The 25,293-nt window shown below is 40.4% G+C and overlaps 1 protein-coding gene across 3 annotated transcripts in view; it reads right to left on the bottom strand.

Annotated features, from left to right (window-relative positions):
- Positions 1–24,644, bottom strand: part of SUMF1 (sulfatase modifying factor 1) — a 107,253-nt gene extending 82,609 nt beyond the window's left edge. For 2 of the 3 annotated variants that reach the window (XM_082637415.1, XM_082637416.1), the window contains exons 1-3: positions 24,362–24,644; positions 15,039–15,212; positions 11,783–11,857 (exon numbers count right to left, since the gene is read on the bottom strand). In XM_082637415.1, coding sequence (XP_082493541.1) covers positions 11,783–11,857; positions 15,039–15,212; positions 24,362–24,631 — 519 coding nt within the window. In that variant the 5' untranslated portion in view covers positions 24,632–24,644. The remainder of the gene's footprint in view (positions 1–11,782; positions 11,858–15,038; positions 15,213–24,361) is intronic. The other variant, XM_082637417.1, reaches the window with a different exon arrangement.
- Positions 24,645–25,293: the final 649 nt, after the last annotated feature.

Genomic DNA, 25,293 nt, shown 5'->3' with positions numbered 1-25,293 from the left:
TGGGAAACACAAGAGAAGAAAATGACCTACAAAAACAAATCCAAAACAATTAAGAAAATGGTCATAGGAACATACATATCGATAATTACCTTAAACGTGAAAGGATTAAATGCTCCAACCAAAAGACACAGGCTTGCTGAATGGATACAAAAACAAGACCCATATATATGCTGTCTACAAGAGACCCACTTCAGACCTAGGGACACATTCAGACTGCAAGTGCGGGGATGGAAAAAGATATTCCATGCAAATGGAAATCAAAAGAAAGCTGGAGTAGCAATACTCATATCACATAAAATAGACTTTAAAATAAAGAATGTTACAATAGACAAGGAAGAACACTACATAATGATCAGGGGGTCAATCCAAGAAGAAGATATAACAATTATAAATATATATGCACCCAACCTAGGAGAACCTAAATACATAAGGCAACTGCTAACAGCTATAAAAGAGGAAGTCGACAGTAACACAGTAATAGTGGGGGACTTTAACACCTCACTTACACCAATGGACAGATCATCCAAAATGAAAACAAATAAGGAAACAGAAGCTTTAAATGACACAATACACCAGATAGATTTAATTCATATTTATAGGATATTCCATGCAAAAACAGAAGATTACACTTTCTTCTCAAGTGCACACGGAACATTCTCCCGGATAGATCACATCTTGGGTCACAAATCAAGCCTGAGTAAATTTAAGAAAATTGAAATCATATCAAGCATCTTTTCTGACCACAACGCTATGAGATTAGAAATGAATTATATGGGGAAAAACGTAAAAAACACAAACACATGGAGGCTAAACACTATGTAACTAAATAACCAAGAGATCACTGAAGAAATCAAAGAGGAAATCAAAAAATACCTAGAGACAAATGACAATGAAACACGACAATCCAAAACCTATGGGATTTGGCAAAAGCAGTTCTAAGAGGGAAGTTTATAGCTATACAAGCCTACCTCAAGAACCAAGAAAAATCTCAAATAAACCATCTAACCTTACACCTAAAGGAACTAGAGAAAGAAGCACAAACAACACCCGAAGTCAGCAGAAGGAAAGAAATCATAAAGATCAGGGCAGAAATAAATGAAATAGAAACAAAGGAAACAATAGCAAAGATCAATAAAACTAAAAGCTGGTTCTTTGAGAAGATAAACAAAATTGATAAACCATTAGCCAGACTCATCAAGAAAAAGAGGGAGAGGACTCAAATCAATAAAATTAGAAATGAAAAAGGAGAAGTTACAACAGACACTGCAGAAATACAAAGCATCCTAAGAGACTACTACAAGCAACTCTATGCCAATAAAATGGACAACCTGGAAGAAATGGACAAATTCTTAGAAAGGTATAACCTTCCAAGACTGAACCAGGAAGAAATAGAAAATATGAACAGACCAATCACAAGTAATGAAATTGAAACTGTGATTAAAAGTCTTCCAACAAACAAAAGTCCAGGACCAGATGGCTTCACAGGTGAATTCTATCAAACATTCAGAGGAGAGCTAACACCAATCCTTCTCAAACTCTTCCAAAAAACTGAAGAGGAAGGAACACTCCCAAACTTATTCTATGAGGCCACCATCACCCTGATACCAGCATCAGACAAAGATACTACAAAGAAAGAAAATTACAGACCAATATCACTGATGAATATAGATGCAAAAATCCTCAACAAAATACTAGCAAACAGATTCCAACAACACATTAAAAGGATCATACACCATGAACAAGTGGGATTTATCCCAGGGATGCAAGGATTCTTCAATATACGCAAATCAATCAATGTGATACACCATATTAACAAATTGAAGAATAAAAACCATATGATCATCTCAACAGATGCAGAAAAAGCCTTTGACAAAATTCAACACCCATTTATGATAAAAACTCTCCAGAAAGTGGGCATAGAGGGAACGTACCTCAACAACAATAAAGGCCATATACGACAAACCCACAGCAAACATCATTCTCAACGGTGAAAAACTGAAAGCATTTCCTCTGAGATCAGGAACAAGACAAGGATGTCCACTCTCGCCACTATTATTCAACATAGTTTTGGAAGTTTTAGCCACAGCCATCAGAGAAGAAAATGAAATAAAAGGAATACAATTTGGAAAAGAAGAAGTAAAACTGTCACTGTTTGCAGAAGACATGATACTATACATAGAGAATCCTAAAGATGCCACCAGAAAACTACTAGAGCTAATCAATGAATCTGGTAAAGTTGAAGGATACAAAATTAATGCACAGAAATCTCCTGCATTCCTATACACTAATGATGAAATATCTGAAAGAGAAATTAAGGAAACACTCCCATTTACCACTGCAACAAAAAGAATAAAACACCTAGGAATAAAGCTACCTAGGGAGACAAAAGACCTGTATGAAGAAAACTATAAGACACTGATGAAAGAAATTAAAGATGATACCAACAGATGCAGAGATATACCATGTTCTTGGACTGGAAGAATCAATATTGTGAAAATGACAATACTACCCAAAGCAATCGAGATTCAATGCAATCCCTATCAAATTACCAATGGCATTTTTTACGGAAGCAGAAGAAAAAGTCTTAAAATTTGTATGGAGACATAAAAGACCCCGAATAGCCAAAGCAGTCTTTAGGGAAAAAAATGGAGCTGGAGGAATCAGACTCCCTGATTTCAGACTATATACTACAAAGCTACAGTAATCAAGACAATATGGTACTGGCACAAAAACAGAAACACAGATCAATGGAACAAGATAGAAAGCCCAGAGATAAACCCACGCACCTATGGTCAACTAATCTATGACAAAGCAGGCAAGGATATACAATGGAGAAAAGACAGTCTCTTCAATAAGTGGTGCTGAGAAAACTGGACAGCTACATATAAAAGAATGGAATTAGAACACTCCCTAACACCATACACAAAAATAAACTCAAAATGGATTAGAGACCTAAATGTAAGACTGGACACTATAAAACACTTAGAGGAAAACACAGGAAGAACATTCCTTGACATAAATCACAGCAAGATCCTTTATGACCCACCTCCTAGAGTAATGAAAATAAAAACAAAAATAAACAAATGGGACCTAATGAAACTTCAAAGCGTTTGCACAGCAAAGGAAACCATAAACAAGACGAAAAGACAACCCTCAGAATGGGAGAAAATATTTGCAAACGAATCAATGGACAAAGGATTAATCTCCAAAATATATAAACAGCTCATTCAACTCGATATTAAAAAAACAAACAACCCAATCCAAAAATGGGCAGAAGACCTAAACAGACACTTCTCCAAGGAAGACATACAGATGGCCAAGAAGCACATGAAGAGCTGCTCAACATCACTAATTATTAGAGAAATGCAAATCAAAACTACAATGAGGTATCACCTCATACTAGTTAGAATGGGCTTTATTAGAAAATCTACAAACAACAAATACTGGAGAGGGTGTGGAGAAAAGGGTACCCTCTTGCACTGTTGGTGGGAATGTAAACTGATACAGCCACTATGGAGAACAGTATGGAGGTTCCTTAAAAAACTAAAAATAGAATTACCATATATTCCAGCAATCCCACTACTGGGCATATACCCTGAGAAAACCACAATTCAAAAAGACACATGCACCCCAATGTTCATTGCAGCACTATGTACAATAGCCAGGTCATGGAAGCAACCTAAATGTCCATCGACAGACGAATGGATAAAGAAGATGTGGTACATATATACAATGGAATATTACTCAGCCATAAAAAGGAATGAAATTGGGTCATTTGTAGAGACGTGAATGGATCTAGAGACTGTCATACAGAGTAAGTCAGAAAGAAAAACAAATATCGTATATTAATGCATATATGTGGAACCTAGAAAAATGGTACAGATGAACTGGTTTTGGGGGCAGAAATTGAGACACAGATGTAGAGAACAAATGTATGGACAACAAGGGGGGAAAGCCGCAGGGGGGTGAGGGTCATGGTGTGATGAATTGGGTGATTGAGATTGACATGTATACACTGATGTGTATAAAATTGATGACTAATAAGAACCTGCTGTATAAAAAAAAAAAGACAACATTCTTTTCTCCCCCCCCCCAAAAAAGAATAATCCCGGGAATTCCCAGGCGGTCCAGTGTTTAGGACTCTGCACTTCCACTGCAGGGGGCACAGGTTCGATCCCTGGTCAGGGAACTAAGATCCCTCATGCCACATGCCATGGCCTAAAAAAAAAAAAAAAAAAAAAGAACAATCCAGATTTGTTTTAAAAACACCACTCCTCAGACCCAGGAAGCCCAATAAAACTCAAGCAGGAAAAATGAAAGAAATCATCACCTAGACATACCACAGTGAAACTGTAGAATAACAAAGACAGACAGTTTTAAAAGCAGGCAGAGCCCAATCACCTACAGGGGAAGAGCAATAGATGTTCCTGATGGCTGACTTTTGAATGGCAACAGCAAAAGCCAGAAGACAGTGAAATAAGCCCTACGGTGTACTGACAGGAAACAACTGCCAACCTAAAATTTTTAGTTGGTGAAAATATCTTTCAGTAATGAAGCAAAATAAAGATATTTTAAGACAAGTAATAACAAAAACATTTACCAAAGGATGTCCTTTAGGGAGAAGAGACATCGGTTTTTTTACTCGAAAAAAGAAGAAAGAGAAGCAGCAGCCTTGGTAATTCTGAATCCTCACTGAAATTGGCTTTCAGTTGAAAATAACATCTCAAAATAGCCTCCCATCCTCCTTTATGGAGGACACTTATTCAGGAATTTGTTTCCTTAAACTGTTAATAACTTTGAAAGTACCAATTACAAACCAATAGATGATCATTGTTTCTCAGGCTCCCATCAAGAGGAACTGTTTCTCCCACCCCACAGCCATTCCTCTGTCAAAGATTTAAGAGATACATTAATGACACAAGTAAAAAAATGAAACATACTTTTTAGAAATTAAATATTTTAAATACCATCCTTTTCAACAATAAGTTTTCTAGGGTAAAATACCCCCAACCAACAAAATCAACAACACAACAACCTTAATCCTTTCTAGGATTTGATATCTATAGCTTTTAAGACCCTGTTTCAGATTCAGCATCCAAATACTAATCACGAATAAGAAAATTCCAGCATGCACATGTACTCTATTTTTAACCATGAAATTCACAGTTTATCTTTACAAGCAAACCCTGAGAGCCAGATCAATGTTTTGCCTCAAAACTGTATACATTAAAAAACAAACCAAAGAGGAGAGCAGCATCAGCATAGTTTTTGAATCTCTCCAAATCTATGTATAAAACAAGACAGAGCAACTAGATAACCACTGGATAACAACACCAAAAACCCAAGAACAACATGCAGAGCCAATCTATGTGCCAGGGTACCTTCATCAAAGCCAGAATACAAGTAGGTGAGGAAAAACTGCGAATAGCCATACAACCTGCATGGTGCCTATGGCTGGGCAGGAGAAAGCAGAAGAAACAGCAAGTCATCAGAGATGTGAAGAGAAAAATCCCAAAGTAGCCAATGGGTATCACCGGGAAGCAGAGAATTACAGTGTGAGAAAGCATTGAAACTGGGAAGGAATTCTGCCCACTTTGCTGGTGAGTGTATGTAAGGGGCCCGCAGTGAGAGAGTATAAAGGCCTTCGAACAGTCTTGCCCTATGAATTCTTTACACTGACCTGCCAGGGCTCCCTTCCAGAAAAGAGACCCTCACCAAGGAGAAACCTCAGAGAATGAAATCAAACTCCAGAAAACAAGGGACAAGAGAGAAAAGAAGGAGTGGAGGGGAAGAGATGCCGGCAATCTGAGGAAGCAGGAGGCCTTTTTTTTTTTTTTTTTTTTTGGCCGCAGGGCATGTGGGATCTTAGTTCCCCAACCAGGGATCGAACTTGTGCCCCCTGCAGTGGAAGCACGGAGTCTTAACCACTGGATGACCAGGGAAGTCCCAGGAGGCCATATTTTTGACGCCTACATGAGTACAACTGAAGAAAGAGTTCTGTGAAGTTACAGAAGCTACCCTGGGCCACGCCTCCTTCTAAAGGTTAAGTCATGCTCAAAATAAGCCTGCAACAGGCCATTTCAAAATGAGGTCAGTGGAATTAAGAAAATGATTCATGAGAGAAAATAAATCAGAATCAGCAAACTCAGATGAGGTAGAGAACTCAAGAAACAACTAAAACAAAAGAAAAAGTCAGTTCAGAAATGAACACAAGAATACTTAAGAGACAAAGAAGATGAAAAGGAAGAATTTAATTTAAAAAAAAGAGATAGGGCTTCCCTGGTGGCGCATTGGTTGAGAGTCCGCCTGCCGATGCAGGGGACATGGGTTCGTGCCCCAGTCCAGGAAGATCCCACATGCCATGGAGCGGCTAGGCCCGTGAGCGATGGCCGCTGAGCCTGCGCTTCCGGAGCCTGTGCTCCGCAACGGGAGAGGCCACAACAGTGAGAGGCCCGTGTACCGCCAAAAAAAAAATAAATAAATAAAATAAAAATTTAAAAAAGAGATAGAAATGATTCAAAAGAAAGTGATAAACACTGAAAATGAATCCTACAAACAGATGTATTAAGAATTCCTAAAGAAGAAAAAAGAAGTAAGGGCACAGAAAAAAAATAGCGAAAAATTTCCTGAAATTAGAAAAAAATTTTTTGAAGCTACATATTAAAAGAACATACCCCATACCTGAGAATACTGACCCATAAAGAAACACCAAGATATATTCTGGTAAAATCACTAGATACTAAAGAAAAAGAAAAAAAAATCCTTGGGTATCTAGGCAAAAACAACAAGTAGCTTTTAAGGGAAAGAAAATTTGACTATCATCAGACTTTCAACAGTAATGCCTATTCCAAGAGAAAACAAAATAACATATATAAGATACTCAAGAAAAACAAAAGTGAACCAGATTTCATATCCAGCAAAATTGACTTTAAAGTCTAACGGGCAATGACAAACTGTCAACAATATGCAAAAACTAGGCAATACTGTCCCCAAGACCATTTCCTTAAGAATCTAGTAGAGAAAAAGCTTCATTAATCCAAATGACTAGAGAGACATTGAACATAGAATTATATGTTCTAACATATAGTTACTTGTGGAAGTGAGTACTCTATGTAATGGACACATGCTCTGATAATACAGAAATAGTACAATTTTAAAACTGGGAGAGAAACAGGAAAAGCAAATGTAAAAGCTATTTTTTTTTGACCTGGTCTCAGTAATTCCATTGGTGATGGTAGCATTAGTCTTGTTATTTTGAGACTGCCATGTATAAGAGCTGGGATTAAATAAATGAGTAATTATAGGTTGTTCTGATTCTATCATCCCGTGTCCTTGAGAACCAGGATTCTTGATGTGGAAGGAAGGAGATACATGAAATACAAAAACAGGCTAAGTTATAAACCCTAACCTAGAAACATTGGTATGAACTCATAGAGCATTTTATCTCAGCTCTGCCCACTGAAGAGGCCTAGAAACAATGACCAACCTTAGGCAATGAGCACACCTAGAACCCAGACAGGGTCCTGGAATACTATTTTCTACTAAAAGGTGCTAGTGTTTCTTAAATAAATGGCTGATTCCAGGCCAGGCAGTCATTACAGAAATCAAGGAAGCACTGAAAGACGACTAGGGTTACTTCAAAAGGACTCAGGACAGTTGCCTAAGGCTCGGGGTGGGAATGAGGAAGGCCTGCAAATGGGCATATGGTTCCTTTTGGGCTGGTGGATATGTTCTGCACTGGGATGGTGGTGATGGCTGCACGACTCTATAAATGCACCAGAAAAAGCTGAATAAATTATGCACTTAAATGGTAAATTCTATGGGATAATAAATATCTCAATAAAGCTGTTTTAAAAAGAGAAGAAAAAAAAAAACTCATAAGAACTTAAAGAAGCACTCAATACCCCAAAATAGGAAAATTTGACATTCAAAAGGTATCATGATCCCAAGTGAATAAAACCCATAATATATATATATATATATATATATACACTTTTTTTTTTTTTTTTTTTTTTTTTTTTTGTGGTACGTGTGCCTCTCACTGTTGTGGCCTCTCCCGCTGCGGAGCACAGGCTCTGGACGCGCAGGCTCAGTGGCCATGGCTCACGGGCCCAGCCGCTCCACAGCATGTGGGATCTTCCTGGACCAGGGCACGAACCCCTGTCCCCTGCATCGGCAGGTGGACTCTCAACCACTGTGCCGTCAGGGAAGCCCCATAAAATATTTTTAAATCCATAGGTTCATGAAAATAATTTTTTAATCTGGTGATTATACAAATCTACATTTGTGATTACATTGCATACAACTAAATACACACATACAAATGAATACATATAAAACTGCTAAAACCAGACAAAGGTAAGTGGGTTGTGTCAATTGTCAATTTCCTGGTTGTAAAGCTGTACTATAGTTATACAAGATGTTATCATTGAAGGAAACCAGGGGGAAGGTGCACAGGATCTCTGTATTATTTCTTACAACTGCATGTAATTTACAATATTCTTTAAATGTTTAATTTTTTTAAAAAGAAACCTAATTGGTCACTTAAAAAAAAAAAAAGAAAGAAAATAGCAGATGAGGGAACCATCTCTTTATAAAAGTATCTCAATTAATAAATGAAAAAAAACCTATTAGATTATCAGAATCTTCCCACTCCCAGTGAATTAATGGATCTAGGCACTGGGCACTAACAGCAGGTAACATCACAAAACGAGGGAGAAGCAGACATGAGGTGCCTCGTAGTGAAAGAACACGTCACTATCTGAGGTCTTGCCATAGGGTCCAAACATGAGTCTGATCAGGCCTGGCGATCCAGCTACCAGCTTGCAGGACAGAGAGGACAGGTGAGCTGTACTGTGACAGCGCAGGCAGCAAAATTCAGACTGTGGGAAAGCCTAGCGCTAAAACAACTGGATTCTTCCACAGATAAATTGTTAGGGGAAAAAAGGGGGGCAAGGGCCAGGGGCTGGGGAGGAGCAGAGTGATGGAAGGGAAATCCATAGATTAAAAGAGTCTTAAAAGACACAAATTTCCTTTAAATAGACTAGAATAAACATTGGTAGTCTTGGGATGCACACCTGGCAATATTACTATAAAGAAATGCAGGGAAGCAACTACTTTAAAAAGCAAGACAGTGGCTACTTCAGGGACAGAGGGGGTGGTGATCAGGATGTGGCTCGTGGATGGGATCGCTGGGGCAGGGAGCAAAATCCTAATTCTTGACTTAAGGGAAGGTTACGATCATGTTTGTTTTAAAATAACACATTAAAGCTACACATTTGCTTTGCATGATGTTCTGTATTTGACTTTTCTTTTACAATAAAAAGGCTTTTTCTAATAAGGAAAAGTTATATCACTAGTGTTACCTGTCATAAGAGAACATTTATGATATTTAAAATAATTACATTTATTTTAAATAATTATATGAAACATTTAAAATAATTACACGATAGTAAACATCTAAAACAACTATGTGAAAGTAAACAATCTTATAAAATAATCACATTTAAATTGTACATACAGATGAACCTATTTGCAAAGCAGAAATAGAGACACGGATGTAGGGAACAAACATATGGACACCAAGGGGGGAAAGGGAGGGTGGGATGAATTGGGAGATTGGGATTGACATATATACACTACTATGTATAAAATAGATAACTAATGAAAACCTACTGTATAGCACAGGGAGCTCTACTCAATGCTGTGTGGAGATCTAAATAGGAAGGAAATCCAAAAAAGAGGGAATATATGTATACGTATAGCTGATTCACTTTGCTGTACAGCAGAAACTAATACAACATTGTAAGGCAACCATACTCCAATAAAAATTTTAAAAGTAAATAAATAAAATGTACACAAACATAAACCGTATTATTAAATTCCAGCCAGCCACTGAAGCCTGAGGAAGGTTCTGAGGCCTATTTTGTGTTAAAAAGGAGATTAACAAGTGCCGCTGAGTGTTAGTGACAGACCAGCGCTCTAATGAGACTTTCTTCTCAACTTAATGAGGCCTTGAAAGAGCCCTGAGACAATGTGATTCAGGATTCTCAAACGTTCGGCCATGTACCACCTGAAGTCACCTGCTTCGCTTCAAGTCACCTTGTGGACCATCTCCTATCCTACACTTCTGGAAACACTGGGTTAAAAACAGGTCTGGTGCATTAGGGTAGGCCAAGACCTAAGAACAAAAACTTAGCTCTCTCAGATCACCAACAGATTCATTTCACTTGTTCCCACCCTTTCTAAACATGCTTAAAAGGTTTGCTTTTCCATTATGAGCATTTAAGCGAGAGACCAACACTACGGCCCGGTAAGAGCTGCTTATCCTCATCCTAGTTACCAGCACACGCACTTCACTATGGACTTAAGAGGCCACCGTCAGAGCCTGGTAATCATCTGCCTCTGCCTTTATGCCTAATGTGCTCAGCGGTTCTCAAGTGACAGGAGGCCTTGTATCGGAAAGCACAAATTACAAAAATAAGTGCAAAGGCCCTCCCCCAGCTGAACTCCCCATCGTAAAACAAGGCACCACATCCTGAGCTCCTGGCTCATCAACACTAAGCCAATCTGACCTCAAAGCCCTTTAAAAAAAGGCGGGGGGGGGGGCGGGTATCAGGTTATATAACAGACTTATAATATAAACTTGTAGCAAGCAAAGAAAGCTCTGAAATTCAGATGGAATTCAGTCATGTTTTTAAAACATTTTTCTAAAATACATACATAAAAGTGGCCTGATTCTCCTATAAATGACTTGAGTGCAAATCTGCTTTTACCTCTTCTTTCCCCCACCCCAAGTTTTGCTGCGAGTTTGAAGAGAAAGCAAACCCGAGCCAGGAATGTTTAATTTTTCTGGCACTGCTGCTCACCAGAGAATAGTGACTCCAACACATAAAGATGAGATTCAGGCAGGAGTTGAAAGGGAACTTGTATAACAAAGGAAGATTAGTGCTGAATTCCTGTCTTCGATGTCTGTATCTTAATCAGTCTCCCTTGGGTCAGCTGACCCCGTTTCCTTTCCTCTCTTCCCACCTCCTGCTTCTTCTGTGTCCTCAGCCATCCTTGTTTTGTGAACCCTCAGCTTCCCAGCTTACCCACACTCCTTCCCTTGTATATTTTGCTTTCTCATGAGACATGTGAGTAAACAAATTCTCAAATATACACAAACCTACTAAAATGTCTGCAACAGAAATCCCAAGTTCCACTCACCACACAGGGGCTTATGGAGACCTAGTCCAGTCTCCATGATTTCCCTGGACCCCTTTATGAGAGAAGGTACACCCTGGATGGTCAGGACCAGGTCCTGGGTTCAATTGCCTGTGTACATCCACAGCAAAGGGCCCCTTTCATAACTACTACTCTGATCAAGTGAATTCAGGAATGTTTAAATAGGAAGCTCTCTCTCCATACCAGAACCTGATGAGACCAAGACTTTGAGAATAGAAGTAAAAAACATGCACATTTAACCCTCCATTCTAGAAATGGCTATGAGCAAAAGAAACCCAGAAGTGTCTAAAGCCCAGCTGAGCTCCACTTATACTCAGGTGCACAAGACAAAAGCTCATGTCAGACCCAACACTTCAGATACTGTCCCAGGTCTGTGCCATTTTCCTCAAGGTAAGGTGCCCTGGTCCCATAGGCCTGTTCTACGGGCAAATCTATAGCAGGAAAAATGGTGAGGCCTTTTTTTGGGGGGGAGGGGGACTGGTAGTTTGGATTTTTCACCCAAGCCCTTTCCAATGAGCAATAGAGAAATATGAGAGCCTGTTTAAACATTACTTACTGCCTGTTGGATATCAGACTTCACTTGCTCACTCAACATGCCTTCAAAGACAAAGGAGTCACCAAACTTCTCAGCCTAAAGGAAGGAAATAAAAATCCAGAAAAGGTTGTAGTAACATATTTCACATGTGCCGTTTTCTCTGTACACTACTAAAGTGGTTCTTCTTGTCCAAATGAACTTAAATTTGTCTTATAACCTCCCAAAGGATTCAGAAATGACCTAAAAGCATCTGGCTTCCTGTTAAAACAGGTTACTGTCACTTACAGAGACCATTTTTATTTAAGGCTCATTTAGCTGATAAGAACGCAGACTGGAAGAGATTAGCTATTGAGACTGTGATTGTTTCTGCTGATGGAAACACATCTCCCCAAGTATTACAAATGACTTTGGAAAATAACAGGATTCTTTACATGTCAGATTATGTAACCAACCTTTGTCCTTTGTTCTGCTCCTGGAACCTAGCTAAAAGAAGTAAATGGCACTGTTTGTTGATATTCTGACACACTCCACTAAGGTGTCCACTGTGCTTATACATCTCAAGTGGCCAATTCAAGCACCAGATGGAAATCTGTATTTTAATCATTTTTATTTACCATTACTGTCTCAAGTCCATATCTACCTTTCTTTGTTGCATATGACCCCAGTTCTGGAAACACCCAATGTAGTCTCTTGGTCTCCGTGATTCTACTCTTCTAGTTTTCTTCCTCCTTGTAGACTCCTCCTCCTCATCTCCTGAAATACACGGGCTCTTCTTCTTGCCCCTAAGACACTGTTGCTCCCCAGAGCTCTGCCCTGGCTCTCTGCTCTTCTTACTCTACACCAGTGGCCCTCAGGCTTTGTGCAGTTGAGATCACCTGGCCAGCTTGTTATAGCTACACAGCACTGCTCCCCAAGCCCAGAGGTTCTGATTCTGTAGGTCTGGGGTGAGGCCAAGGAACCTGCCCGTGTGAACAGATAAGCTGGTGATTCTAATATAGGTGGTCTAAGAGATCACACGATGAGATACACTGACCTGCTGCTGGACAAACTCTTGAAATCCCATGATTTTAACCACCACCGGCATTTCAAATGATGCTCATATCTCCAACTCCAGTCCTCTCTTCTCCTCACCACATGATATTAATGGTCTACTAGATCCCTGTATTTCCAGCCTTATGAGCACCTCAAACTCCTTTTGCTTATTAGAGCTCATCATCTTTTCTCCACCCCAGCTCTTATTTCTGTAGTCCCTTGTGGCATCACCATGCCTGAGAACCCAGACCATTCCTTCACTCAACAGCATGTACCAAACACCTATCAGATGCCTGGCTTTGGGCTAAATGACAGAGATATAAGGTCAATATTACAGAGGCATGGTCTCTGTCCTTAGAGCACTCACATATGGGGCCACAAACAAAAGTCAAGTCAAACAAAGAAAGGAAGAATATAATTACAACTTTACTTGACCTTGTAAAGCAGAGAGTATAGAGAGAAGCCTCCTTTTGATAGGGTGGGCAGAGGAAGCCTCCCTGAGAGGGATATTTAAGCTGAGATGACTCGAGAATGAGAAGGAGCCAGCCATGCAAAAGGGGGACAGGCAACGGGGTCAGGAAATTCCAAGCGGGGGAAAGTATGGGCTGCACCCCCAAGATGGGAAAGAGTGTCAAGTCTGCAAGGAATAGGAACAAGAACAGCAGGGCTAGAGCATTGTGAGCAAGGGAAATGTGATATAAAATGAAGCTGGAGAAATGGAAGAAAAGAAACATGAATGCCATAATAAAATGAAGTATTTTATCCAAAGCAGGGGTTTTAACCCTTTGTGTGCCCTGGACCCCTGTGGCAGTATGGTGAAGCTTAAGGATCTCCTTCTCAGAATGAAATGTTTAAGTGTGTAAAATAAAATCAATACAATTACAAAGAAAACTAGTGATATCAAAATATTAGTAAAACAAATTTGTGCTACAGTAACATATACATATATGTGTATCTATATCTATACATTAAATATAGATATGTATAAATAATACATTAAATAAGATCTAGTGGCAGGTCTCATAATTATCATTTCTAAAGTAAGGATGAATACAAACAATATTTTATGATCTCTGCAACAACAATAATGGATACAAATTGTCTGTGATTTCTACTGGTGATAAAGTCATAGGCACAGCTGCCACTACTGTGGTATGTTGTCTATTCCTAACCCAAGGAAACGCTGAACTTCAGTTAGAGGGTAATAGAAATCCAGATGCAATATTTCCCCATCCATGCTCCTAGATGCCCTAAACTCTTCTTATTCTATCTAGTCTTGATGGGAATCCTAGTCTAAGGGAAGCTTCTTGCCTTAGAAGCCCACTTCTAACTTCATCAGACTACTGAGGAACTTGACCTGAGAGTATCCTCATGAAACAAAAAGAACAGCAACTTCTTACTACAAATAGGTACAAAAAGACAACTACTTTGTATATTTTAAGAAATTCCAAAGAAATGCAAAACCAAATTTGGATGTTGTTTTGCTTTCAGCATTCGCTCTGAAATTTTGTTTTAAAGAAAGGAAGATGTTCTGGCCTGGAAAAAAACAAGAACAAGGACAGGGACTTCACAAACTGAAGGCAAGGGTAGGGTAGAGTCCTTTGGTAAGAAAAAATTGGGAAACCTACATAACAAGGATATTTTAGACACTCACAGAAACTTTCATAAACTAGAAAGCCTCTCTCTTCCTATTCCTGTTTAGGACAAATATCCACTTTCAGAACCTTGCTCTGTGATTCAGTGACCACAGGATAAAGCCTGGAACTGCCAAAGGAAAGCTTATGAGTCGTCAGGCACTGGAATAAAACCACAAAAATGAAAAGCTGCACTTCTGCATCTATTACTTATGAATTATGCAATGCTTCTGGAACATCCAAACTATAATTTTTTGAGAGGGAAAAGTGGCCTTACTTTACATGCTATCATCTCAAAAAGCCTGAGAGGACAGTGATGCTCTCTGGCAGATTAAAGCACTGACACACTAGAGCATAATGGTTAAGAAGACAGGTCCTGGGGTCACACTGGCCAGGCTTGAATCCCAACTCCGCCACTAACCGGCTGTGCGACTCAGGGCAAATCACTTTGCTAATCCCCAGTTTGCCACCTGAAAAATAACCTGCCTCACTGGGTTGCTATGAGAACAAAAATTACATGAAATATACATAAAGTGCCTATCACAGCACTGGGCATACAGGAAAAAGCGGTCAACTGATAAAGTTCTTCCTCCCCATTCCAACCCCATTACCTCTGTCAAATAGCCAGTTGAGTTCACAAACTTCTCAAATTCAGCATTACTGACTTCATAGGCATCCATGTAAAAGGCATCAATAGCAACTCTCCTCGCAGGTGCTTCCCCATCCTGCTTTATCTGAGGATCATCTGTGCCCATTGTAAATACTCCGGCAGGGATGGGGACCATCTGCAGCAAAAGGGGAAACACGGGAAGTCAGGCCGTCACCGCCAGAGTGAACCTGGGTCAAGTGTAGAGTGCCAGAACACAGTAAGCACCCAACAGCGAGCCAACCTCTGCCACAAAAGCCACTGTGAAATGAGTAAAATCATGGCATACTCCAATGAATGATTAGTCACAAAAAGAAGTGAACATTCTTTAGGGTAGTAATTTCTTTAGGAAAAACGCTACATAATACACATCTGCACACGCCATGGAAACAGGTCTGGAGCAACGGTCATCAAGCTGCTAATGGCTGCAGTGCAGAGGCAGGGAGAATATTCCACTTCTTTATACATTTGTGCATTTTTGTCCTTTATTATGTCCATATTTCTTTTGAATTATTTTTAAAAACAAATATAAAAATGCCAAATACAATATTTTTTTTTTTTACTTTTTTTTTTTTTTTTTTTGGCCACGCGGCATGTGGGATCTTAGTCCCCCGACCAGGGAAACCCACGCCCCCTGCAGTGGAAGCGCAGTCTTAACCACTGGACCACCAGGGAAGTCCCCATATATAATATATTTAAAAACCCACTGAGTGAATCTAGGTTCCCAATGATAATGGAAAAGACTTAGATCATTGAAATGGAAAATCTAAAAGGTTTGCTAAAGGACCATGTCTTGTCCTTATTTAATACCTTACTAAAACTCTAATTGTTCCTATCTACTGTTTCACATAACCTCTAAAACACCAAGAGGGCAGCAACTGAGGCTGCTTTGTTCACGTTTTCCTAGCACTAAACATAAGATCTGAGGATCACACCGAAAACTTTCAGTGAAGAAACACAGGTCCATCCTCAGCATCACTTGGGAAATCCAACATTACAGTGGTCATCCAGTTTTACTGGGTATCCTAAATACATATCCCTCTGTCCTCTCCCCTTTTCTTTTCCTCGATTGATGCTGTAGCCTCACAATTGTCTCCTTGCCTCCAGTCTCATCCCTTCACATTTCTCCCGGCTCCTCTCTAAGCCATCAACCTTCCTTTCAATCATTCGTATAAGTATTTAAGCCCCTACTGAACTTTCCAAAATATCTGTCTTCTGTATCCCACACAATTTATTGAAGCTCTGCTTGGAACAGAAAAAGACTGGAAACAACCTAAATATTTTTCAATATTGGAATGATTAAATTGTGGGCCACCCAGAAAATGGAAAATTAGGCAGCCATAAGAAAAGGAAAAGAAGGAAGACAACAGGAAAAAAAAAGACACTTTTAATATACTGATATAGAGAGATCTCACCACGATGAAGAGGAAAGTGAACAAAGCAAGGTGCACCCTAGAAAGCATGGTGTGTTATCATTTGCATGAAAAGGAGGTGGGCGGGAGAACACAGATTCACATATTTCTTTGTATTCGCTTACATTTGCAGAACACGGCTCTGGGAAGATATTCAAGAAACTCATGCAGTGGTTGTCTGAGGGGAAGGTTATTACGTAAGTGGAAAATTTTTCACTATACACCTTTCTACAGAATTTTTTTTTAAATTTTAAAACCATGTACTCTATTCAAAATAACAAACAATAAGTGTCAATCTGATTATACCACTTTCCTACTTAAATTCTTCAGGGATCCCCAGCACCTCTGAGGGTAAAATATCTCAGCATCAGAGCCTAATCTCTCCCTATCTCTCTCATCCTGTACTCCACCTGCACTTCATCTCTTGTGAATAACATCAATGCTCAAGGATCACCTCCTACAGAAGAAGGCCTTTCCTGCCTGCATTTCCCTCTGCTGGCTGGGCATATCCCCCTCATTTGGGATCCTCTGATAAACACCTCTCTAAACAACTGACACACACAGTACATATTTTAATGGCTTGTTTTTACCTGCCCTAGATCCCAGGCTCCTTGGGGACCAGAAATAAAGTTTTCACTTCTATGTCCCCAGCTCCTAGTTTGGTGCATAATTCACGGAAGGAAGGAAAGAAGGAAGGAAGGAAGGGAGTGAGGGGGATGGATGGATGAAGAAACTTCACTGACTGAAAGAGTGACATCATGGATACAATGAAAAATGTATCATTTGAATTATTCCTAATTATAAAAATTCTCTTTCTTTTATAACACCATCCCAGACATGGATAGCACGCCTGCATCACAGTGAAACCTGTTTAAGAGACTCTGCTCAAAGACTGAACTAGGTTCACACATTATTCTCATTATTCTCCAAGCATCTGGGACACAAGATTCCTCAGTCGAGATGAGAAGTCAGAATTTCAAGCAGCTCTGCAAAGAAGCCTGCAGACGAAAGCTTAAAATGATTATTTAAATGATCTAATAAAAGGTTTCATGTTTCCTAAGGGACTTTAAGGAAAAAAAAAAGTTTTCCAGCAGCAGACAAGTAGGTCCTTTTCTGAGAACAGTTGTTCGTCCCAAGGCACAAACACAAGGCCTATAGGGAACTGTGCCCATTGCTCCCAATGAAGTTTTACAATTGTCTGTTTTTCATCCCACTCTCCCTCAAGGTGAGCGCCAACAATGCTAATACAACTACAACTTCCACTGTGGATTCCTGGCCTAATTTTTTTCTTTCATTAACCACCAGAGATAGCCAGCAATGAATAAGCCAAGTTTCCATTCTGGAGGCTATAGATAAAAATAGCCTGCATGGCTCTGACTGGATCATAATTCCCAATTTGCACTAATGAAGTCTCTGTCCTACAAATGTAGAATGTCGTTCTAGTGAAATCCAGAGCATCAGGTCTCACACTCCTAAACCAAATACAAAGAACCATTTTGATCAAGTCTTCATGAAGGTCCACATTCAAACAGTCCATTCCTCCTTGGAGGTAAGTTAAAAGCCCTTCTGGCACATCAGTTTCTGCCACTGCCAAGCAAGTCAAAAGGACAGGTGAAGTCAAAGCAACTCTCTTATCACTAGGACCATATCTGAGCTACACACTCTGGCCAGGTGCAGTGGACATCTATGATTTTTGCCCACCTGGCACCCATTCCCTCCTGTTCTTGTAAGAGCAAGTGACACCTCTTTGAAAACCACTTCTTCAACTAAGTACATATCTCAGGTGGAGCTGGATGACACTGCTCCATGCCCCCCACTCCCCACACACACACACATACCCCGCCCCTGCCCCATGACTCAGGCCTAGCCAATTACCACATTCTTTTGACCACAGAGATGTAATCAGGGATAGGCCCATGACCCAAAGTTAATCTCAGAACTTTTGCTGGAGCTATGAGGGAAAGAAAACTCTCTTTCTCTTCCAGCTCTTTGATCATTAGAAGGAATACTACCTAAAAATGAAGCCAACAGGGAAGAAAGAAGAGCTGCCAAGAGAGAGCCAAAAAGAGAGATCTGGAGATGCTGCCTGAGGCCCTGCATCCAGCTGTGTCTGGGACCATATCTGCACTTGAACTTCCCAGCCATGAGAGCCTATAAATGTCCCTACCCACACTTCTTTATCAGCCTACTAAGATAGTTTTAAGAATCTTTTCTTTCACTTGCTTCTGTGGGACTTTTGTTCTACACACAAAAATGAAATAAGTTTATATGCAACTCTTTTGTGTAGCACTTCTCCTTTTCCTTCTTTCCTCTCCTCAAACCTAAGTAAAAAGCTAAAGGCTCCAGAGAAAGCTGGGTGAATAACAAGAGAAGCAAGCTCCCTGGATCTGCCCACAAACTGCTGCCTTATCTACCTACGCAGGGCTTACCTGCCTATATCATCCTGTCACTCTACTGACACAAATCATAGATGAAATGGCATTAAAGTTCCTTCAAGCCCTGGGATTTCATGATTCTATTCAGCCTCAGTTGTCACATCTGTAAAGTGGGGGATAATATCTCACAGGATCCTGGGGAGGATAAGATACAGCAAAAAGACTGCTTTCCAAAGGTTTCTTTAAAAAGTAACTCATACCCTTAATTCCCCTGGCAGTTTCTCAATACTGTATCCAACAAAAAAAGGTAAAAGATCATTCCAGAAATTGTTACACAATGCCTAAATGTGTGAAGCGCTTGGAGGATACAGACATTAAAACAGGTCTAAAAACTTGCTTCCCGTGTAGAAAGAGATATCAGACAACTACACAAATAACACTACTTCACAGAAAATATACAAGTTTCCATCAGACGTTGACAAAATGCTCTGAGAATTTAGAGGATAGAAACACCGCTTCGTCCTGGAGGAAAGGGGTCATAGAAGAGATGGTATTCAATCGTGTCTTGACACCTGGGTCAGCAGTACCCGATCAAACCATCCTCAGACCGGAAATTGACTGACTTTACCCACATATACGGAGATACCACGTACAATTTTATTGTCTCATGATCTTCAATGCCTTTTCAAACAACTCTTTTAAAAGATACATTGACACATGCTGTGGAGCGGCTGGGCCCGTGAGCCATGGCCGCTGAGCCTGCGTGTCCGGAGCCTGTGCTCCGCAACGGGAGAGGCCACAACGGTGAGAGGCCCGTGTACCGCAAAAAATAAATAAATAAATAAATAAAAATAAAATAAAAGATACATGGAGATTAAAACATTTTGATACCTTTTTATAAAATAATAAGCTGTACAGAACATTGTTAGAATAGTTTTCTCAATGAGCATTGTATATTTTTTAATCAGAGGGAAGTTAAGTAAAATTTGAAAATATCTATATTGTTTCCCAGACAATTCTTACTGCCATAACTTTCTAGTGAAACCTAAATTCCTTGAGGGTAAAGCCCAGTGCTATTTACTTCTTTGTAAATGTAAAAGGGTGAAAATGTCATCCCCAGAAACCTTAAACTACTTACATATCCCAGAACACACCATGCACTTGTACAATGCTTCGTTTGTACCCATGCTATTCTCCTTCTTGCAATGTCCTTCAATCTGCCCTTCCATCCCCAACTCCTGAAAATGTCTCCTCCAAGGCCTAGCCTAATATGGTGTTTTCTTTGAGCACTTCCTGACTTGTCCAGGAAACAAGAATTCTTTCTTCCTCTCCAAGTACTTTGTACATACTCCTCCTATAGGACTGTCAGTATAGAAGAATGATGCTTGCATATAACTGTGATTGTGTGTGTGTGTGTGTGTGTGTGTGTGTGTGTGACAGAGAGAGAGAGACAGAGACAGAGACAGAGAGAGCGAGACAGAGAGAAAGAGAGAGAGGTCTACCAACAAGTCAATGCCTTGAGGGTAGGGCATAGGTCTTTCTTTTCTATAAGCCCAGAACACAGGACAGAGTCTTATACAATATGTGTACCAAATAAGTATTTATTGAATTAAACTAAATAAACAGAAAACAAAAATAGATTCAGTACAACCTCAATCCAAATCCCAGCAAGTTATTTGATCGATATCAACAATATGATACTCAAGTTTATATGGAGAGGCAAAAGACCCAGAAGAACCGACACAATATTGATGAGAAAAACAAAGTTGGAGGAAAGACACTATGCAACTTACTATAAAACTACAGTAGCCAAGACATGTATTGGTTAAAGAACACCCAAACAGATTAATGGAACAGCAGAGAGAGACCAGAAATAGACCTCCATAAATATAATCAAATGATCTTTGACAAAGGAGCAAAGACAATACAATGGAGCTAAGGCAGTCTCTTCAACAAATGTTCATTCAACTGGACATCCACGTGCAAAAAAAAAAAAAAGAATCTAGACAGAGACCACTCTTCAAAAGACAATGTCAAGAGATTGAGAAGACAAGCAACAGACTGGGAGAAAATAGTTGCTGATGACACATCTGATAAAGGACTGTTTTCCAAAATAAACAATTCTTAAAACTCAACAATAAGAAAACAAACAATACAATTAAAAATGGGCCAAGGGCCTTCCAAAGAAGATATACAGGTGGCAAAGATGCTCAGCATGTCAACCAAAAAATGCAAAATTAAAACAAGATACCATTACATACCTTAGAATGGCCAAAATCTGAAACACTGACAACACCAAATGCTGACAAGGGTGTGGAGCAACAGGAATTCTCACGCACTGCGAGTAGGAATGCACAACGGTAGAGCCGCTTTGGAAGAGTTTGGTGGTTTCTTACAAAACTAAGCATACTCTTGCTATATGATCCAACAATCACATTCCTTGGTATTTACCCAAAGGTGTTGAAAGTTTTATGTCCACACAAAAACCTGCACCCAGATTTTTATAGCAGCTTTATTAATAATTGCCAAAACTCAGAAACAAGCAAGATGCCTTTCAGTAGGTGAATGGATAAACTGTGGTACATCCAGACAATACATCATTATTCAGCACGAAACATAAATGAACTATCAAGCTATGAAAAGACACAGAGGAAACTTAAATGAATATTACTAAGTGAAGGAAGCCAATCTGAAGAGCCTACATACTGTATGATTCCAACTATAAGACATTCTGGAAAAGGCAAAACTTATGGAGACAGTAAAAAGATCAGTGGTTGCCACTGGGGAGGAGGGAGAGGGATGAAGAGGCAGGGCACAGAAGATTCTTGGGGCAATAAAAACATTCTGTATGATACTACAGTGATGGACATATGTCGCTGTACATTCGTCCAAACCTATAAAATGTTCAACACCAACAGTGAACCCTAATGTAAATTACAGTTGACTCCTGAACAACACGGATTTGAACTACGGGGGTCAACTTATACGTAGATTTTTTCAATAGATACATACTTCACTACTACATGACCTGCACTTTGTTGAATTCTGGAATGCAGAACCACAGGTATGGAGGGCCAACTGTAAAGTTATACTAGGATTTTTGACCGCGCAGGGGGCCAGCACCCCTAACCCACATGTTTTTCAAGGGTCAACTGTATAGATTTTGGGTGATTATGATATGTCGGTGTAGGTTTATCAATTGTAACAAATGTACCACTGTGGTGGAGGATGTTGATAATGGGCAAGGCTATGCCTGTGTTGGGGCAGGAGGTATATGGGAAATCTCTTTACCTTCCTCTCAATTTTGTTGTGAACCTAAAACCACTCAAAAAAATAATCCTTTTGGGCTTCCCTGGTGGCGCAGTGGTTGAGAGTCTGCCTGCCAATGCAGGGGACACGGGTTCGTGCCACGGTCCAGGAGTATCCCACATGCCGTGGAGCGGCTAGGCCCGTGAGCCATGGCCGCTGAGCCTGTGCGTCCGGAGCCTGTGCTCCGCAACGGGAGAGGCCACAACAGTGAGAGGCCCGCGTACCGCCAAAAAGAAAATAATAATAATAATAATAATCATAATCATCCTTTTATTTAAAAAAAGAAAGAAAATTAAGAAAAAAAAAGGGTTATCACCACGACCATGTATCTCACATAATATTGAACTTCCTGAATTCAGAATAAATGGCTAAGTGTCAGAATTAGACCAAAGTCATCTGCACATGAACTAAAACATCTGAAACCAGGGAAAACAGAGAGACAAAGAACAGCCTCCTATGAAGTCCTAAAGGTCTTGATGAGAAGTCTACTTCAGGTTCAAGCATTAAGTTTAAGAGTCCTTGAAGGCTTGTGAGCTGTGTTCTCAACAACTGCTAGTTTACTAATAACTTGGGATGCTGCCAAACATTATGGAAACTGAGTGCAAGGGAAGATAAACATAAAATAAATACACATATACAAAATATAAATAAATTAATTATATATTTTTCCCTTTATAAAATGAATGTAAAATATGGCCAAAGATGACCCATACAATACTCAGTCCGGACGTGAAACCACTCTAAAGGGATGAAAAATGTATATCTTATAATGATACGTACATCCCATTCTGGAATCAGTAGGACACTGGAGCATTTAACATGAGAAATGTTCAGTACTGGTCAGAAGGTTCTCGGCAAAAGTTTGACACAGACCAATGTACATGCAAATAAGACAGCGCCCGTTAGTTACAAAGCAGATAAACAGAGGGCTTTCCCTGGAGGAGGAGGGAGAAATTGATTATCAATTACCATTCAAGTTATAGAGGAATTAAAATCAAGTATGGCCAACACACACTACACAACTGTAACCAAGGCTCCCCACCACACAAAAGATAAACACTAATAATGCGGGGAATCCTCTGAGGAACAACAGGAAAAATTTTAAAGGCCAGTAATTATACAGGATGGAGAAACAATGAGAAGTCCAGCTACCAACCTCCTAACACTCTATACCCAAGTCACAAAAATACGGTCCTGACTCCCCTCCCTCTCACAACCTAGCTGGGAAGAGACACCAACAGACAAATATCTTCAGTAATGGTTATGTCAGAGCAAACAGGTACAACTGCGGCGGCATATGGAAATACTGAAGGGGAAGGAAGGAAAGAGGTCAGGTAAGGCCTGCAGGAGGATGTTACCTCTCACCTAAGTCCTGAAAATTGGTCAGAATTAACCCACAGGAAAAAAAAAACTGGGACGGAAAAAGCTGGAAAGGGTGTACTGATATTCAAGAAGAAGAACTTCTTTGGGAGTCAGCAGATCTAAGTTGTTTTCACAACCATACCAATATGCAAAATACCTGGAATGGTAAGAACTAAGGAACAGTTATTAATTTTTTTGTTTTTTGTTTTAACTAAGAACTAAATAATAGTTATTATTAATGTTATTATTTACATATCCTAGCCCATAAAACATTCAGGCACTGTGCAAGGTATAGATAAACGATAGTAATAAAACAACTACTGTTTACTTAGTCTTTCCCATGTACTAAAGTGCTAGGAATAGCAGAATAAATAAGACAAGTCCTTGTCCTCAAGAAGCAGAGTCTACTGTCAGAGACTACTGATAAGTAAACAACAAGGTTAGAGACACTGACACCCAGCGTCCTGATTCCTTCACAATTAATAAGAGGAACGCAGGACTTAAACCCACATCTATCTGACTTAAAATTCTGAGAACCTCATCAAGAAGACAGGGTGCAAGAACGAGGAAGCAGGAGATAAGAGGTAAGAAAAGGAAAGACACAACTGTCCTCAAACCAAACTCCCTAATGCTCAGCATTATGCAGAGCCCCAAGACCCACCCGTTTCGGAGGGCGGGAGAACTTCTCATCAAACTGCAGCTGCAAGTGCGCGATTTGGCAATGTGATTATAATCTTTACTTGCCTTCCTCCAACCCCTGGCCTTACCCATCCCAACCCTGTCGAGGAACCCGGCGACCCCCACCCGTCGTTAGGAAACCAAAAGAGCACCTTGGTGGGCGGGAACGGCCGCTCTCCGGCTACCGAGCCCGGGGCGTTCGCCTCCCTCGAATATCGGTGCGCGGCCGCCGAGCTGCCATGGGCCCCGGGCCGCTGGGGAGTGCCACAACCGCACGAGCCCGCGAGGGACGCCGCGCCCGCCTCGGCCCCGGCCTCTTCGCCTCCCGCCGCCCGGCCCAGCAGCAAAAGCAGAGGCAAAGAGAGAACGAGACCGAGCCAGGTGCCTCGTCCTCGAGCCGGCCCTAGCGCGGGCGCAGCCATGTTTTCCCACTAGCCATGTGACCCTTTGGGTCACGTGGCCCCGCCCTCCTTAAAGGCGCCAAGCCCTAGGCTGACTTCAGTGTGCCTAAGAGTTGCCCTCTTTCCACTTCTCTCCAGGTACCTCTCCTTTAGAGCCTTCCTCTTTGGCTCTCCTGACGTGAAAACAAGAAAACCCAAAAAGTCTTGGCCTTCCGCAGCCTGTGCGCCCCATTATTATTTTTAGGTTGAAAAAATTATCATCGAGTTTATTGAGCATTTGTTATGTGCCAGGCAATACACTAGGTGAGCACTTTATTTTTTGAAATCTCGTTTAATCCTCACGAGGACCCTGAATGTTGAGTGCACAGAACACTTAAGTGGTCTGCCCAAGGTCACAAGGCAAATAAATGTCAAAAGACGAGGTTTAAACCCAGCCACACTGCGTCTCTAACACATACCTTCAAACCCTGAGTTTTAAACCATTATGCTGTAATGCAGGCAATTCAATAAGTTTCCCTTAACAGGAAAATGGAAGATGAACGTGTTGAAGGACACCTCACCAAGGGATACAGTTAGAGAAATCCCTACTGTGGCTCTCAAAGTGTCGTCCCAGACCAGCAGCATCAGCATCACCCGGGAACTTGTTAGAAATTCAATACTCAGAATGTCTGGGGACAGGACAC

Source organism: Mesoplodon mirus, assembly GCF_964341445.2.
Source record: "Mesoplodon mirus genome assembly, chromosome: 12".
NCBI classification, from domain to species: Eukaryota; Metazoa; Chordata; class Mammalia; order Artiodactyla; family Ziphiidae; genus Mesoplodon; species Mesoplodon mirus.
Note: the sequence above shows the minus strand (reverse complement) of the source record. Positions and strands in the feature narration are given on the sequence as shown.